Genomic DNA, 17,191 nt, shown 5'->3' with positions numbered 1-17,191 from the left:
TGGTTAAATAACATCCTACAAAAGAATGAATGGGTCAGCCAGGAAATTAAACAGGAAATTTAAACATACATGGAAGCAAATGAAAATGAAATCACAACAGTCCATATCCTTTGGGATGCAGCAAAGGCAGTCCTAAGGAGAAATACATTGCAATCCAGGCTTATTTCAAGAAGCAAGAAAGCTCCCAAATGCAGAACCGAATATCACACTGAAAGGAGCTGGAAAAACTTTAGCAAACAAAGTCCAAAGCCAGCAGGAGAAAAGAAATTATAAATATTAGAGCAGACGTAAACAATATAGAATTTTAAAAAATGGTAGAAGAAATCAAGGAATCTAAGAGCTGGTCTGTTTTTTTTCTTTTTTTTTTTTTTTGGAAGAATAAACAAAACTGAGAAACTTTTGGTCAAATATCTCAAAAAGAAAAGAGAGAGGACCCAAATTGATAAAATCATGAATGAAAAAGGAGAGATCACAATCAACCCCACAGAATACAAACAATTATTAGAGAATACTATGAAAAAATTTTGGCCAGCAAACAGGACAATCTGAAGGAAATCGACAAATTTCTAGACATTTACACATGCCAAAATTCAAACAAGGAGAAATAAAAAATTTGAACAGACCCATAATCCATGAAGAGATTGAATCGTTTATCAAAAATCTCCCAACAAATAAGAGTCCTGGGCCAGATGGGTTTCCTGGGGAATTCTACCAGACATTTAAAGCAGAGTTCATACCCATCCCTCTCAAGCTGTTCCAAAAAATAGAACTGGAAGGAAAGCTCCCAGACTCATTGGATGAGGCCACAATGACCTTGATTCCCAAAGCAGACAGACACCCCACTAAAAAGAAGAATTACAGGCCAATCTCCCTGATGAACGTGGATGCAAAAATTCTCAAGAAGATACTAGGCAGTTGAATTCAACAGTACATTAAAAGAATTATTCACCATGATCAAGTGGGATTTATTCCTGGGCTGCAGGGCTGGGTCAATATTCATGAATCAATCAACGTGATACTTCACATTAATACAAGAAAGGATAAGAACCAGGTGATCCTGTCAATAGATGCAGAAAAGGCATCTGACAAAATAGAAAATCTTTTCTAAAGAAAAAGCCTCAAGAAAGTCGAGATAGAAGGAACATACCTTAGTATCCTAAAGCCATATATGAAAGGCCCACAGTTCATATCATCTTCAATGGGGAAAAACTGAGAGCTTTCCCCCGTATGATCAGGAACACGACAGGGATGTCCACTCTCACCACTGTTGTTTAACATAGTGTTGGAAGTCCGAGCCTCAGCCATCAGACAACAAAATGAAATAAAAGGAATACAAATTGACAAAGAAGGAATCAAACTTTTACTTTTCGCAGATGACATGATACTCTACATGGAAAACTTGAAAGCTCCACGAAAAAACTGCAAGAACTGATCCATGAATTTATGAAGTCACAGGATGTGAAAACAATGTGCAGAAATTGGTTCCATTGCTATATTCCAATAATGAAGCAACAGAAAGAGATATCAAGGAATCGATCCCATTTACAAATGCACCAAAACCCACAAAATACCTAGGAACAAACCTAACCAAAGAGGTAAAAGATATGTATGCTAAAAATTAGTGAAAGCTTATGAAAGCCATTGAAGAAGACACAGAGAAATGGAAAAACATTGAATGCTCATGAATTGGAAGAAGAGCTAATATTAACACGTCAATAATGTCCAAAGCAACCAACACAGGCAATGCAATCCCCATCAAAGCAGCACCAGCATTCTTCACAGAGCTAGAACAATCCTAAAATTTGTATGGAACCATAAAAGACACCAAATAGCCAAAGTAATGTTGAAAAAGAAAACCAAAGCAGGAGGCATCACAATCCGGGACCTAGTCTTTGTTACAGAGCTGTAATCATCAAGACAGTATGGTATTGGCATAAAACAGACACATACTCCAGTGGAATAGAATAGGTAACCCAGAAATGGACTCAAAAATACACGGCCAACTAATTCTAAACAAAGCATGAAAGAGTATCCAATGGGAAAAAGACAGTCTCTTTAGCAAATGGCGCTGGAAGAACTAGACAGCGACATGCAGAAAAATGACATTGGGCCACTGTCTTAGACCATACACAAACATGAATTCAAAATGGATGAAAGGCCTAAATGTGAGACAGGAAACCATCAAAACCCCAGAGGAGAAAGCAGGCAGCAACTTCTTCGACCTTGGCCACAGCAACTTCTTACTTGACATGTCTCCAAAGGCAAGGAATATAAAAGCAAAAGAGAACTACTGGGACTCATCAAGATAAAAAGTTTCAGCACAGCAAAGGAGACAATTAACAAAACTAAAAGGAAACCGATGAAATGGTAGAAGATATTTGCAAATGACATATCAGATAAAGGGTTGTATCCATAATCTATGAAGAAGAACTTGCCAAACTCAACACCAGAAAAACAAAGAGTCCAGTGAGGAAATGGAAAGGAGATATGAATAGACACTTTTCCAAAGAAGACATCCAGATGGCCAACAGACATGTGAAGAGATGTTCCCCATCAGGGAGCAAATCAAATACAAATCAAAACCACAGTGAGATAAACCACACCGGTCAGAATGGCTAAAATGAACAACTCAGGAACCAACAGCTGTGGGCAAGGATGTGGAGAAAGGGGAACTTCTTGAACCATTGTTAGGAATTCATACAGTTCAGCCACTCTGGAAAACAGCGTGGAGGTTCCTCAAAAAATTAAAAATAGGTTTACCCTACAACCCAGCAATAAAGCTACTAGGAATTTACCCAAAGGATACAGGAGGGCTGATTTGTAGGGGCACATGTACTCTGATGTTTAGAGCAGTGCTATCAACAAGAGCCAAATTATGGAAAGAGCCTGAGTATCCATCAACTGATGAATGGATAAAGAAGATGTGATCGAGGTACACAATGGAAGACATCCCAGCGAGAAAAACAGAATGGAATCTTTTCATTTGCAACAACGTGGATGGAACTGGAAGGTAGCATGCTAAGGAAAACAAGCCAGTCAGAGAAAGACAGATGTCACATCATTTCGTGCCTATGTGGAATTTGAGAAACTTAACACAAGACCACAGGGAAGGGAAGGAAAACTAAGTTATAAACAGAGAGGGAGGCAAACCGTAAAAGACTCTTAAATACAGAGAGCAAATTGAGGTTGAGGGAGGTGGGAGGTTGAGGGGGTGGGGAAAATGGGTGATGAGCATTGAGGAGGGCACTTGGGATGAGCACTGGGTTTTGTATGAAAGGGATGAATTACAGGAATCTATTCCTGAAGCCAAGATTATACTGTATGTTAGCTAAATTGACAATAAACTTTTAAAAATCTAATACATGTTATGTGAAAATTGTATGTCATTTAAAAAATGAATCCGAAGACTACCCAAAATATGTTAGCCAATAATATGAAATAGCTTTGGTAAATGGAAGTTAAGAAGAGACAATCGTTTCACTCCTAGTCAATTTGGCGGGGAAAGATTGACTACCTGATCATCTCACACTTCCAGAGCCTTCCGTCCTCTTTGGCTGCCTCTGGGGAGCCAAACTCTGAATACTGGGATGGAGACAAATAGTTACATGGGGCAGGCCCCTCCTGGGGCTCTAAAAATACACACATCCTCGGTCCCTAGAGCACATACTTTGACTTTGGTGCTTATAAAAATATCCCTCAGATATAACATGAGCCCTTTTATTCATGGGCAGATTCCATAGAATTCATAAATTCCAACTTCTGTTTACCTCCGGGCTCCATTGTCCACTCTAAACTACACCTCTTCGCTTGTGCCAAAACACTCTGCAATGAGTGGACAATCTCTCTGGGTAAACCCTGGGGATGACAGAACTTATGCTAACAGTAATGATGGAGAGAAGCATTATTACCTTGAACAGAGCCTGAACAAGGTCGTCCCTTGTGACTTCCCTTCCCTTCAATGTGACTTCCCTTGCCTTTCAGATTCACCATTTCCCAAGACTATCCTGTCCAAGATTGCCATATTGCAAATATACGAATCTGTCTTTATTCTAAGGGCTCTCTTCTACCTATTGTATCCCCTAACGCTTTCCTACAGATCCACAACCACACACCACTGGGCAGTGTCTGAGTGTCCTAGCTTTCACGGGGACAGCGGTCATGTACTTCGATCTGCAGGACCTTCACTTTCCCATCCATATGCCAATCTCTTCACTTCTTACAACTGTAGTGGTTCTTCAAAGACCAGTGGCTGCTTCTAAAAGTTAGGTGGATATCTGCAATCTTTGTTATTCTTCCTTGGAAGGAGAGGTATATTCTTACCTAAACATCCATTCAAATGTTCCTACAACGACATGACCTTGTTCCCTTCCCCCCTGATTGCTTAGACCCAAAAAGGTGTGGCAGAACTTGTGTGTATGGATGAGGTTGCTCTTCTTTAGACCAAGTTCTAGAGGAAAGAGAAATCTGAACTCCCAATTAGCCGATTACCACTTCACTGGAGAAGGAAAGACTGTAAGTATTTTCTCTTCCAGCTCAAACCAAATGCTCAGGGGCAGGTCTTTCCAGCATGCAATCTGTGTTTGTCTTTTTGACCTGTAAGCATAACAAATGGGAGTCAGGAGAATAGCCTTTTTTGGCTTTCAAGCCAGATAAGGGGAATCTGGTGATTCTTATTGCTGCGGGTTTCTGCTATCTAGACAACAATAAGACTAAGAGAAATCCCAACATTCTCAACAAGAATCTTAGCAATTACCATGACCACAGTGTACCTCATTTATGAACTTGGAACAGGATAGAAATAATACCTGCATCTTGGTCTCACTACTGCATGCAGGAATTTGTGTATAATAAAGAATTTTGAAATCTGCTCAGATAAGCACATCAACTATTGCTATGGGGTTGAATGCTGCGTGAAATCCTAATGCCCAGTTCAAGTTAATGAGAATTTATGTGAAAATAGGGTTTTGCCAGGGGAGGGAGGGTGTGCCTAGGTGGCTCATTTGGTTGAGCAACCGACTGTTGATTTCAGCTCAGGTCATGATCTCACAGTTTGTGAGTTCAAGCCCTGCACTGGGCTCTGTGATGATGCTGCATAGCCTGCTTGGTATTTTCTCTCTCCCCCTCTCACTCTGACCCTGCCTGGCTCACACAAACATGCGATCTTCTTCTTTCTTAAAAACAAAAGAAAGCAGCAGGAAGAGTAAAGGGGATGGAAATATAGGAGGACTCTGGGCTCTTCTCCCTAAAACACAGTTGTATTAATGTCTGATTACTTGAAATAACCAGGAAATGGATCTCCATTTCAGCTTGCTTTGGTCATTTCTTTGGGTCTCAATTTCCAGATTGGGCCTCCCTGTGCAGGTAATAAAACTCTGGGTGTTTTCTCCAGTTACTCTGTCTCATATCAATTTAATTCCAAAACAGGTGGAAAAGCCCTGGGGAAAAAGGAAATGTCTCCTCCCCAAAACCAGGTCCTGTTCTAAGACCACCTGAGGAACACCTGCCCCTGATCCTCTGATCTCCAGTCCTTCACCCTCCCCTTTCCACTTTGACACCCAGCCTCCCTTCCCAGGAAACCACAGGTCCATACATGATGGTTCCCAGTCTACACCATAAGGGCTCAAACATGCCACAACACCACTGTGGTGAAAGAGAGCTCTCACTCGTGTCACAAAACAAGCATCCAAAAAGCAGTCACCTGCAAAGGAGGGGTTGCCAGGGGTCTGTGACCTGTTCCTGCCTCCTCCGTGAGCCCGGTCAGAGCGGGACTCTGGCAAACAGTAGCTGCGAAACATGCAGACTAGGAGGTACAGGAGGGTCTCACAGGGGTGACAGTCCTAAGGCCAGGACAGGGCTAGGAATTAGGGATGCATGAACTGAGAATCTCCCTTCCCTTCTCTGGGCTCACTGGTGCCACAGTGGATGGTCTGGGGGGAGGGATTAAATAGGTGATGGAGATTAAAGAGAGTACATGTGATGATGAAATGTGGAATCACTGTATTGTACACCAGAAAGTAATGTTAATACTGTAGTTAACTCTAATGGAATGACAATAAAAATTTAATTAGGGGCGCCTGGGTGGCGCAGTCGGTTAAGCGTCCGACTTCAGCCAGGTCACGATCTCGCGGTCCGTGAGTTCGAGCCCCGCGTCGGGCTCTGGGCTGATGGCTCAGAGCCTGGCGCCTGTTTCCGATTCTGTGTCTCCCTCTCTCTCTGCCCCTCCCCCGTTCATGCTCTGTCTCTCGCTGTCCCGAAAATAAATAAACGTTGAAAAAAAAAAAATTAAAAAAAAAAAAATTTAATTAAACACTAAAATCATAAAAATCAATTCTAACGAAAAATTTTTTTTGAAAAACAAAGAACTGTGTTTCAAGACGAAAACAGTATCACAAGGGCGACATTACACCACGGCTTGATAGCTGAATTGCTCTATCAGGATAGATGTTGGCATATTTTCTCTCACCTAAGTTTGATTTCCCACAGTTGTCCTCCTACTCTGGGAAAAAGCTGTGATCCAGTCAGGCCACAGACGTTGTAATAGAGCCATGATCTGACTGTGAGAAGAAGAAATAGCCTCCAGAAATTGCTAGAATTTTCTACAATATTGATATTTATTAGCGTGTTCTAGTCACTATTCTTATATTGGTATGCTTTCATGGTGTGTGTGTCACTGTCCTTTGCAATTAGAAATGGGATAGTGTTCCCAAATGGGGTGAACTAAGAAAATCCTCTGAAACTTTTTACAATATTAATATGATGCAGATGGTGTAGGTACACTACCTCAGCATCTCTGGAGGCTGCCATGCATCCATGAACTTAGAGTTTGAATACTCACTTGCATAAAGAATGAATTAAGAAAGTTCCCTTGAGAGTTGTCAGGGGAAATGTTGAGGACACAGAAACCATAAAGACTCTGTATTCAATGCCTTTCATGAAAGGGTCTTCCCCTCAGTCATCTGGAGTCATAGCCCCTACACAACACCTTTCTCACTGCTCCCATCACATCCTTGTTCCGCAGGGTATATATGAAGGGGTTGACCATGGGGGTGACGATGGTGTAGAAGAGAGAAATGAACTTGCCCAGATCTTGGGAGTAGTTGTTGCTGGGCTGCAGGTAAGCATAGATGGCCGTGCCATAGAACAGGGAGACCACCGTGAGGTGGGACCCACATGTCCCAAACACTTTCCTCTGTCCTGCGGCTGACTTTATTCTTAACACTGCCCTGACGATTCGACCATAGGAGAACGTGATTAATGCCACAGGTATGAGGAGAATGATCACACCAACAAAGAAGAGCTCAGACTCATTCGCAGTAGTGTCAACACAGGAAAGCTTCAGCAATGGGGGAACCTCACAAAAGAAGTGGTCTATTTTATTTCTCCCACAAAGTGGTACAAGGAAGGTGAGCACCGTCTGCAACGAGGAGTTGGCAAAACCAATGAACCACGATGCAGAAGCCATCAGGGCACAGAGACGGGGGTGCATGATCACTGTGTAGTGCAGGGGCCTGCAGACGGCTGCGTAGCGGTCAAATGCCATCACCCCCAACAGAATGCATTCTGTGCATCCCAACCCTAGAGAGACAAACAGCTGAGCTACACAGGCACCGAAGGAGATAGACTTGTCTGGTCCCCTGAGATGAACCAGCAGCTGAGGAACAGTGCTGGTCGTGTAACACAGGTCCAGAAAGCTTAGGTTGGACAGGAAAAAGTACATGGGAGTCTGCAGGTGTGGGTCCAGGCGGGACAACGCAATGATGGTTGTGTTTCCCAGCAGGGTGAGCAGATAGAAGATCAGAAGAACCACAAAGAGGACTCGCTCCAGCTGAGGCCAGTCAGAGAAACCCAGCAGGATAAAGCCCGTGAAAGAACTTCCATTTTTCGGGTCCATTCTTTCTTACCACATGTTTCCTGTCAAGATCAAGTATTTAGCAATTTTTAAAAGAAATCTTCAAAAAGAAAACAACTTGGTAGGGGGTTGAAATGATCTTATGAAAAGACAAGGGCATGGAATTTATCAGCAATAACGTGAATAAATGCTGTACTCCCTGAAATTGACGTAGCTTATATCAATATAGTTTCACATTTTCGCCAAAAGTCAATTATTAATATTTAATATGAGAAAAGTGAAATAATGGACATTTTGTTTGCATCAGTCAAAAGAATATAAGGTGTATCAGTCTGCACTTACTAGAACTTGAAGTACTGTAAAAATGTGTGTACATTCCAGACTTAAAGTTCTATAAAATGTATAAGGGAAAAGAGGAAGAGCTCAGAAAGAATCAGAAAGAGATGCAGAGAGAAGGAGAGATGTTAATACAAATATGTGTCTCCTGATTCTACACAACTGGATTTGCACACACCTCACATGTAATAAAGTATAACAACAGGGGCACGTAAGTGGTTCAGTGGGTTAAGCATCTGACTCGATTTCACCTGGGGCCATGATCTCATGCAGCATGGAATTGATCCCTATGTCAGATTCTCTGATGACAGCCCTGAGCCTGCTTGAGATTCCACCTCTCTCTGTCTCTCTGCACCTTCCCTGCTCCCCTCCTCTCTCTCTCTCCCTCTAAAATATAATAAACATTAAGATAAAATAAACATTAATAAACATTAAAGAATAAAATAAACATTAAAATATATAAAATAAACATATATATGTATATCTACATACATATATATGTATATATGTATGTATATATAACTTAATGTTACAAGCATTCTGACATATGAAATTATTACCTAGGATGTACTTATATGAAGAATTCAATTACATTCAAAATCTCACCGCTATTTCTGCATAAACATTTTGGCAGTATTGCCTCTCTAACTAATGTATTATATTTGGGAAAGACACAGTTTTGGGGGGATTTTTTTGGTATTTGTAAAACAATAAACAATCAGAGAGAACCCGAAAAACCACTGTTCAATTACAGTGATCAACTTTTCCTGAAAAATGCTTCAAATGACCATACCAAGTTAACAGGAACTTGGAAAACTCATTGGCCATGCAGAGCCAGCTGGAATCTGAACTCTAAAATCCAGTGACCAACACTTTCCTCTTCCTTCTGCAGATTTCCATTGCACATATTACCAATTAGAGTTCTTAAAATTCCTGAAACAGTTAGGATTATTCCTTACCGACATCTTAATCAGAATAAACATTTTAGAAAGTTATCTGACCATGTAATTATGTACAACCTGACATGTGTTACATCACTCCCTAGGATAAAATAAAGAGATAAACACACAGAGATAAAGACAGTTACATTCTCAAAGCAATGACGGGTCAAAGAGCTATAATGCAAAACTTAAAGTAGTATAAGGAAAGGCATAAAGAAACCACTATTTTGGTATTATACAATATCAGACATCTGTCCACATTACGTCAATGATCACCTTTCTGGGAGCTACCTTGCAGAGTTAGTGACACTGGACCAAACACATTGCCATGTACGAGGCTGGGTGATGACCATTTTCACCAATGCTTACTGTAACTGAAGAAGATGAATAGTTATACACTGACCAAAGAGGCATCAGAAACTGAGTCCTTCAGTTGTATCATATTCAAATGGCTGGGCATAACGTGCATTTTTAATTCTTCTAAGACTTTAAAATCTGAATCAGGTTCAATGGGGAGGACCCATTGGTGTGTGAAAGAAACAGGTACAAAATGGGCATAAAATATTCATAATATTTGAAGAGAGGATATGGTATTTCAAGCTATTTTTACCTCCTATGATTTTGTATAAACATCTGATCTGTGGTCTCCCCAAAAAAAAATCTATTCAGAAAAATTTTCTTAATAGAAATTGACAGTCTAAGTGTGCAAAACAGGACATGTCCTCTGACTAACACCTGCTCAGAAGAACAAATAAAAAAACCCCTGCTTCAGTCTCATGCACACACGCACACATATCGATACATTTACCTGAAATAAATTGCCCAGAAACATTTTAATGTGCCTGCTTAAGGAAGCACTACCAAAGTGAGGAAATACAAAAATAAAATGTAAGCTCATCCCAAGAAAACACTGATATACTACTGCACCTTTAGAATAAAATCATGATATATGTTAACAATATTATGTCAATCAGGACACAGAAGAAAGTTGAGAAAAGATAAAATCCTGGTGAGATGAACTTGTACATATGATTTGCTGCTTTCCAGGATCGTGTGTGTGTCTGTGTGTGTGTGTGTGTGTGTGTGTGTGTGTGTGTGTGTGTAAAAGAATACGTAATGGCTATCTATCTGACAGGGACAAAAATGATTATGATTTCCAGTTGAAAAATAAAATATCAGACAAAGGAGATGCTCACTGAAGAAGACACAAGAATGTCATCGTCCCTGAGTGGTACAATTGCTCCAAGTGTCGTGCTGGAGAGCACGCGGGGAGGGAACTACAGCACTCATATCATAGTCTACCATGTTACTGCTACTGTTGTTCTCAATAAAATTCAGGAAAACTATTATCCTTTAGTAACTCCAGACATGGGAAAGATCAGGCTGGGAAGTGCTTTCTCCCATCGATACTCAGGAGTATGTTCTGGTCATCTGGGTCACTCTGTTCCTTCCTCTTCCCCTTCTCCACATCCACCCCTCTTAAAGTTTGTGCACCACACAGAGCAATCTTCCAAGAGAAAGGACATGTGTCCCCTGCAGTTAATGGAAAATTGCATTTCATTTCCTTCTTACCACATTTACAGACTGGTGAAATTAGACTAAGAACCATCATCTATGATTGGTACCATCAAATGACTGATTGCAGTAAGAGGGATGGATTCATCTGGAAAACTATGTAATTGAAACTTGCTGGAAATATTGAACACGTTCTTCCTGGGCACAGGAGCAAAGTATGGGTCCCTAGCAACTATCATAATATGACACGATACAGGAAAGTCCAGTGATAGACTACACCTATATTACGACTTTGCATGTGAGAGATAAATACTTGGAAAAAGCACAGATTATATACGGAGAGAAAGAAATGTTATTAGTGAAAATAAAATTAAACAGAACTACAAAACAAAGACATCGCCATTCTATGTAATAATTCACATCAAAAAAGTGTATTATTCAAATGACATCTCAGAAGAACACAATGTTCCAATAATTAACTGAACTGCCTCAAATGTGAGAGGTTAAATGCTTAGTACTGACACACGTAAAGTGATAGAGTAGGAATTTCCAATTACTGTAATAGCTCAATGCTGACATAAAATTCTAAGTTTTAGTGGAAGAATACATATGTCCACAAGACTAGATACTAGTCTATGCACACAACACATCTTAAAGGAAATATCTCAGGATAATGTCTCCATTTAATAAACTTCAAATATATAACATTCACTGATATATTTGACATGAACAAGCTGCCCTGTCTGGTTCCTGAATGAATCTTGAAAAAGTGGGGGCAAGATTTCCGCAGCCTCAGTGCTACAACTGAATCGCTGTTGTTTTCTTGATGCTTCTGTCTCATGGGTCTGAGCTGACCTCAGACATATGAGAACAGGCCCCCGATGACGAGGCAGGATGAGCAAATGAGGAGATACAGCCATCACTACATAGGAAATGACAGATGTGATGAACACTGACAGAGCTGTAGGGTAGGAAGAAGACGACGAGGTAGGATTTCAACGGGGTGTTGTTTATTCAGAGAATGCTCTCGGGATCAACAGGGTGAAGGAAGGAAAACAGCAGAAAATGTTGCTAAGCAAGGATGTGGTCTCCAGTGGAACAGCAGGAGCCTGATCCCATGAGAAGCTGGCCAGAACTCTCCAGAAGAACCATCCATCTGTGATGGTAGAAATTCTCTGTCCTCACTGTCCAATACCATGCACACTCTCTACCTGTCATACCTGAGCATTTTAAATGTCCTAGCTAAGAGACTCAATTTTACATTTTATTTAATTCTAATGAATTTGAGTTTAAAAAACGTATGTGTCTACTTACTAAACTATTGGGCAGCACAGCTCTGGAGCATGGATGGCATCAGATTCAGGCCTGCCTTGGCATTGGCAACTATTGTACATCCCATAGTCTGTCACTGGCTGTGAGCTGCCCCCACAATGTATGTTCCCCAGCCTGCTTGGCAATGTGGCTCCCTTACAGCTGAGGGCAATTCTCTCAAAAAGGGAATGGCTCTGAACCTTGGAGCCCATACTCATAATAAGTAGGGTTTGGATTGGAGGCACAGCAGGTAAAGAGCATCTGGGCAGGTCACCACAGCGTTGATGCAAGAGTCCATTCATGATCATGTGCAAGGAGAGAAGGATGGAACCTAGTGTATTTTACACAACACCTCAGTGCAATCACACACACACACATGCACACACACATATACACCACGTCATTTCTCTAATTCATCAATATGTAAATGTTTAGGTTTGTTATTACTTTTTTCTCTCCAAATGGTATTTTTAGAATTTATTGTCAGAGAGGGAGAGAGAGAGAAAGAGAGGGAAAGTGGGGGAGGGGCAGAGAGAAGAACAGAGAGAATCTCAAGCAGGCACTGCACTCTCAGCACAGAGAGATGAGGGTCTCAAACCCACAAGCCATGAGATCATGGCCTGGCTGACATCAAGAGTCAGACGCTTAACTGATTGAGCCACCAGGATGCCCGTTCAAATCAGTATTAAAACTCGTTTCAAGGGTCACCACTTGTTGTTAAAATAAAGCCAAAATAATTTTCCATGAAACAATATATATTAAATGGAAGTTTCCTGTTGTAATTTTCAACATCAATTTTTAAAATTCCATGAACACTTTAGATATTTGGGGAGAAAATACATATTTAACAATGATAGCCACTAACAATAAGTTTTAAGCATAGAGAAGAAATATTATCTAAATACACACAATAAGGAAGCAAAGGGAAAGTATGAAAGCATATAGTGTCATACTCTAATATTCTAATACTGAAGGCCATATGTTATTCCCAGAAACAAGGCATATTTAATTATTTTCCACATGTACACAGAGAGTGCAATGCATGTACTACATTAATCAAAAGTCTAGGAATTACCTGGTGGCATCAGTAAAGAACAATTACACTCAGTTCTTATATTTCATGAACTTTCAGGGTCTGTTACGTTACACAATTCACCATGTAAGCATACAGATAAACCACCTTGTTTGTGAACAATTGCAACTGATAATAAAGTAATCTATTCCTAGAGCAACACAGAGACTTAGTGCCATTTTACTCACCTTTACTCACCTTCTCAGTGGGATCTAAGCCACTTTCCTACCTCATTCCAAGTTACTGCCTAATTACAGCTCTGGGGATAGGAGCAGGGACATGTAGGATCAGTGTCTCCAGGAAATACAAAGGCTGACTATACCAGAACTGGGTCATCCATGCATTTTTCTTAAGCAAAAGGACACTATCTCAGGATGACTTCACAGATCCTCATGTCGCACCAGAGATCTGCCCTTTGCCTCTGGGAGGTAGAAGATGAAGGCAGTCACAAACTCTCAGTATCGTTTCCCGAGTATGGTGACCTGCCGGTGTGACACTGAGACCCTTATGAGCAGGCGAGAGGGTGCCTTGACTCTGAGCTGGGGCTGGGCTGGCACACAGAACCAAGTCCCTTCCCCTGCTGACGTCTCTGGGGAACGGATGCCCCACACTCTTAATGAGCCCTGCCCAGACATGGCAATCCTCAGGGACAATGACTATGGAGGACAAGGCCAGAGGAGACCTAATCTTTCTCTTCTATTGGTTCACAGATCTGACAGAGGACAAGTAACCGCCTAGACCACCCCAGCTACACTAGCTTTCATCTGTGCTTACCTAGAGGTTTTACAAAGCAGTTAAGATTGTCTTCACAATTGCCAAATATTTACACATACATCTATAAGGAGGAACCATTCAGTTACTTAATTTTAAATGTGAATGAATTCTGGCTGGGGGATGGGGCACTGACCGGGACTGGGTTGTGGAGCAGGATTCTTCCAGACATCAGGGTTAGAATCCAAGTGGAGCGCCTGGGAGGTGCCAGTTCCGCAGAGCAGGACACCCCGGGGCACTTGCACCCCCGCGACACTGAGAGGACGGCCTCAACAGGGTGGCTTGTGACAACCTGTCGCGGGAGGGAGGCTGAGGTGGCATCATTGTTCTCCCCATCACCCTATGGCGGGGCTTCAGGAATGGGACAGCAGGGCCACAGGGGACCGGGACCACTACCCTGGCCAAACCCTGACCGCACCCCACCCGCTAACTGCAGATCCGCAGGAGCGGCATCGACACTGACCGAACCAGACGGCCCCTGCCCCAGGCCAGCGCTGTCACCGGCTCCAAGGCGCCATCAGATATCGGTCCAGCCCATTTACATTTTCTGATTTGATTGTTGGAAAATTCTTATTATACATATATATTTTTTTCCTTTTCTTCCTCTTCTTTCTTCCCTTCTCGATCCTAGTTGTTAGTTTCTTTAAACAGACGTTTTTAATCTATTATGTTTATACCTCTTCTGTATCACCTTTTAATGTTCCTCTCTCTCTGGATTAAGCTACAAAGTTTCTCTGATTCCCTCCTGGGTCAATTCTTTCCCGTTTTTTCCTTTACTTTTTCCCCTCCCCTGTCATTTCTCTCTTTGTGTGGGGTAAGGTTTCTTCCACCACCACACCCCCCCCCTTTTAAAATTTTCCAGGGTTACTTTAATGAACACATCAAAGCACACCTGGTGGAAGGTCCAAACCACCACTATAACTAGGGACATAAAGGAACCAGACTCACAACAACAGAGAGCAAGCAACACGCTCAAAAACACACCCTGAAGTGCCAGCCCTAGACAGCATTATGATCCCTTTTAAATATAGTAGTACTCGCTGGTACAGGACACATAACAAATTGTTAAAATACATAAAGGACAGAAAACTAGCCTAAATGACAAAAAGGAAGAATTCTCCTCAAAAGAAATTCCAGGGAAAATGACACTAGAGAATTGCTCACAACAGATATAAACAATATATCTGATCAAGAGCTTAACATAATAATCGTAAGATTAATCACCAGGCTTGAAAAGCATAGGAGAGAGCAGAGAATCTATTGCTGCAGACATCAAGGAACTAAGAAAGAGTTATGATGAGTCAAGAAATGTTGTAAATGACTGTAAAATAAACTAGAGGCAGTGACAGCAAGGAAGGAGGAATCAGAGGGGAAAATTAGTGAAACAGAAGTTAAAGTAATGGAAAAGAGGAAGCCGCAAAAAACAGGTAAGAAAATAGTAGCCCATGAGGGGATCATTAGAGAAATAAGCGATTCAAAGAAACGTAGTAATAGTCCATGTCATCAGAGTTCCAGAGGAAGAGGAAGAGATTGAGAAAGGGGCAGAAGGTTTATCTGAACAGATTATAGCTGAGAACTTCCCTCATCTGGGGAAGGAAGCAGACATCCACATCCAGGAGGCACAGAGAACTCCCTTCAGATTCAACAGGAATAGGCCTTCTCCATGGCATATCATATTGAAAATGGCAAAACACAAAGATAGAGACTTCTGAAAGCAGCTAGGGACAAACGGGCCTTAGCCCACAAGGGTAGATGCATAAGGGTAGTACACACCTGACCCTGTCCACTGAAACTTGGCAGGCCAGAAGGGAGTGGCAGGAAATATTCAATGCACTGAATAGGAAAAACATGCAGCCAAGAATCCTTTAGCCAGCAAGGGAGCCTGTCACTCAGAATGGAACGAAAGATAAAGGTTTTGCCACACAAACAAAAGCTGAAGGAGTTCATGACCACTAAACAAACCCTGCAAGAGATCCTGAAGGGCATTCTGTGAGTGGAACACTGCAAAGACGACAAAGGACTAGAGACATCTCCAGAAACATGAAACCTACAGATAGCACAATGACACTAAATCCATAGCTTTCAATAATAACTCTGAATGTACACAGACTAAATGCCCCAATCAAAATGCATAGGATATCAGAATGGATAAAAAACGAGACCCATCTATATGTTGTCTACAAGAGGTCAATTTTAGACCTGAGGACACCTTCAGCTTGAAAGTCAGGGGATGGAGAACCATCTATCATGCTACTGGAAGTCAAAAGAATGCTGGAGTAGCCATCCTTATATCAGACAAACTAGGTTTTAAACTAAAGACTGAAACAAGAGGTGAAGACGGGCATTGTATCATAATTACGGGGTCTATCCAAAAAGAAGAGCTAACATTTGTAAATGTTTAAGCCACCAACGTGAAAGAACCCGAATGTATAAACCCATTAATGATAAACATACATGAACTGATTGGTAAGAATATGGTAATTACAGGAAATTTTAACACTCCACTAACAACAATGGAGAAATCATGTACGCAGAAACTCAAGAAAGAAACAATCAACAAAGAAGTTAAAGGCCTGATAGACTGGACAGATATATTCAGAAGTTTTCATCCAAAAGCAGCAGAACACACATTCTTCTTGAGTTCACATGGAACATTCTCCAAGATAGATCACATGCTGGCTCACAAAATGGCCCTCAATAAATGTAAAAGAATGAGATAATACCATAATCTAAAAGCTAGGAAACTTGAAATCAACCACAAGAAAAAATTTGGAAAGCTTCCAAATGTAGGGAGGTTAAAGCACATCCTACTAAAGAATTAATGGGTCAACCAGGCAACTAAAGAAGAAATTTTAAAAAATACATGGAAGCAAATGAAAATGAAAACATGACAGTCCAACCCATTTGGAATGCAGCAAAGGCTGTCCTAGAGGAAAATTCATTGCAATTCTGGCCTATCTCAAGAAACAAGAAAAATCCCAAATATAAAACCTAACTGCACACCTAAGGGAAGTAGAAAGAGAAGAGCAAAGAAATCCCAAAGCAGACAGAAGAGAAATAAGAAAGATTAGAGAAGAAATAAACAACATGGAATCCAACTAAACACAGAACAGGTCAATGAGTCTAAGAGTTATTTTGGAAGATATAAACAAAATGATAAACGCCTAGCTAGAGTGCTCAAACAGAAAACAGAGAGAGAACCCAAAGAGATAAAATCATGATTGCAAGAGGAGAGATCACAACTATCACCACAGAAATACAGACAATTATTAGAGAATACTATGAAAAAGTATATGCCGGAGGAGGCGCAGGAAGATGGCGGCGTAGGAGGACGCTGGGCTCACCGCGCGTCCTGCTGATCACTTAGATTCCACCTACACCTGCCTAAATAACCCA

At 41.2% G+C, this 17,191-nt stretch overlaps 1 protein-coding gene across 1 annotated transcript; it reads right to left on the bottom strand.

Moving 5' to 3' along the window:
- Positions 1–6,952: 6,952 nt before the first annotated feature.
- On the bottom strand, positions 6,953–7,891 carry LOC115514762 (putative olfactory receptor 2B8). The gene has a single exon (XM_030316940.1). The coding sequence runs from the start codon at positions 7,889–7,891 to the stop codon at positions 6,953–6,955; it is 939 nt and encodes a 312-aa protein (XP_030172800.1).
- Between the last annotated feature and the right edge of the window lie 9,300 nt (positions 7,892–17,191).

This window comes from Lynx canadensis, chromosome B2 (assembly GCF_007474595.2).
Source record: "Lynx canadensis isolate LIC74 chromosome B2, mLynCan4.pri.v2, whole genome shotgun sequence".
Classification (NCBI taxonomy): domain Eukaryota; kingdom Metazoa; phylum Chordata; class Mammalia; order Carnivora; family Felidae; genus Lynx; species Lynx canadensis.
Note: the sequence above shows the minus strand (reverse complement) of the source record. Positions and strands in the feature narration are given on the sequence as shown.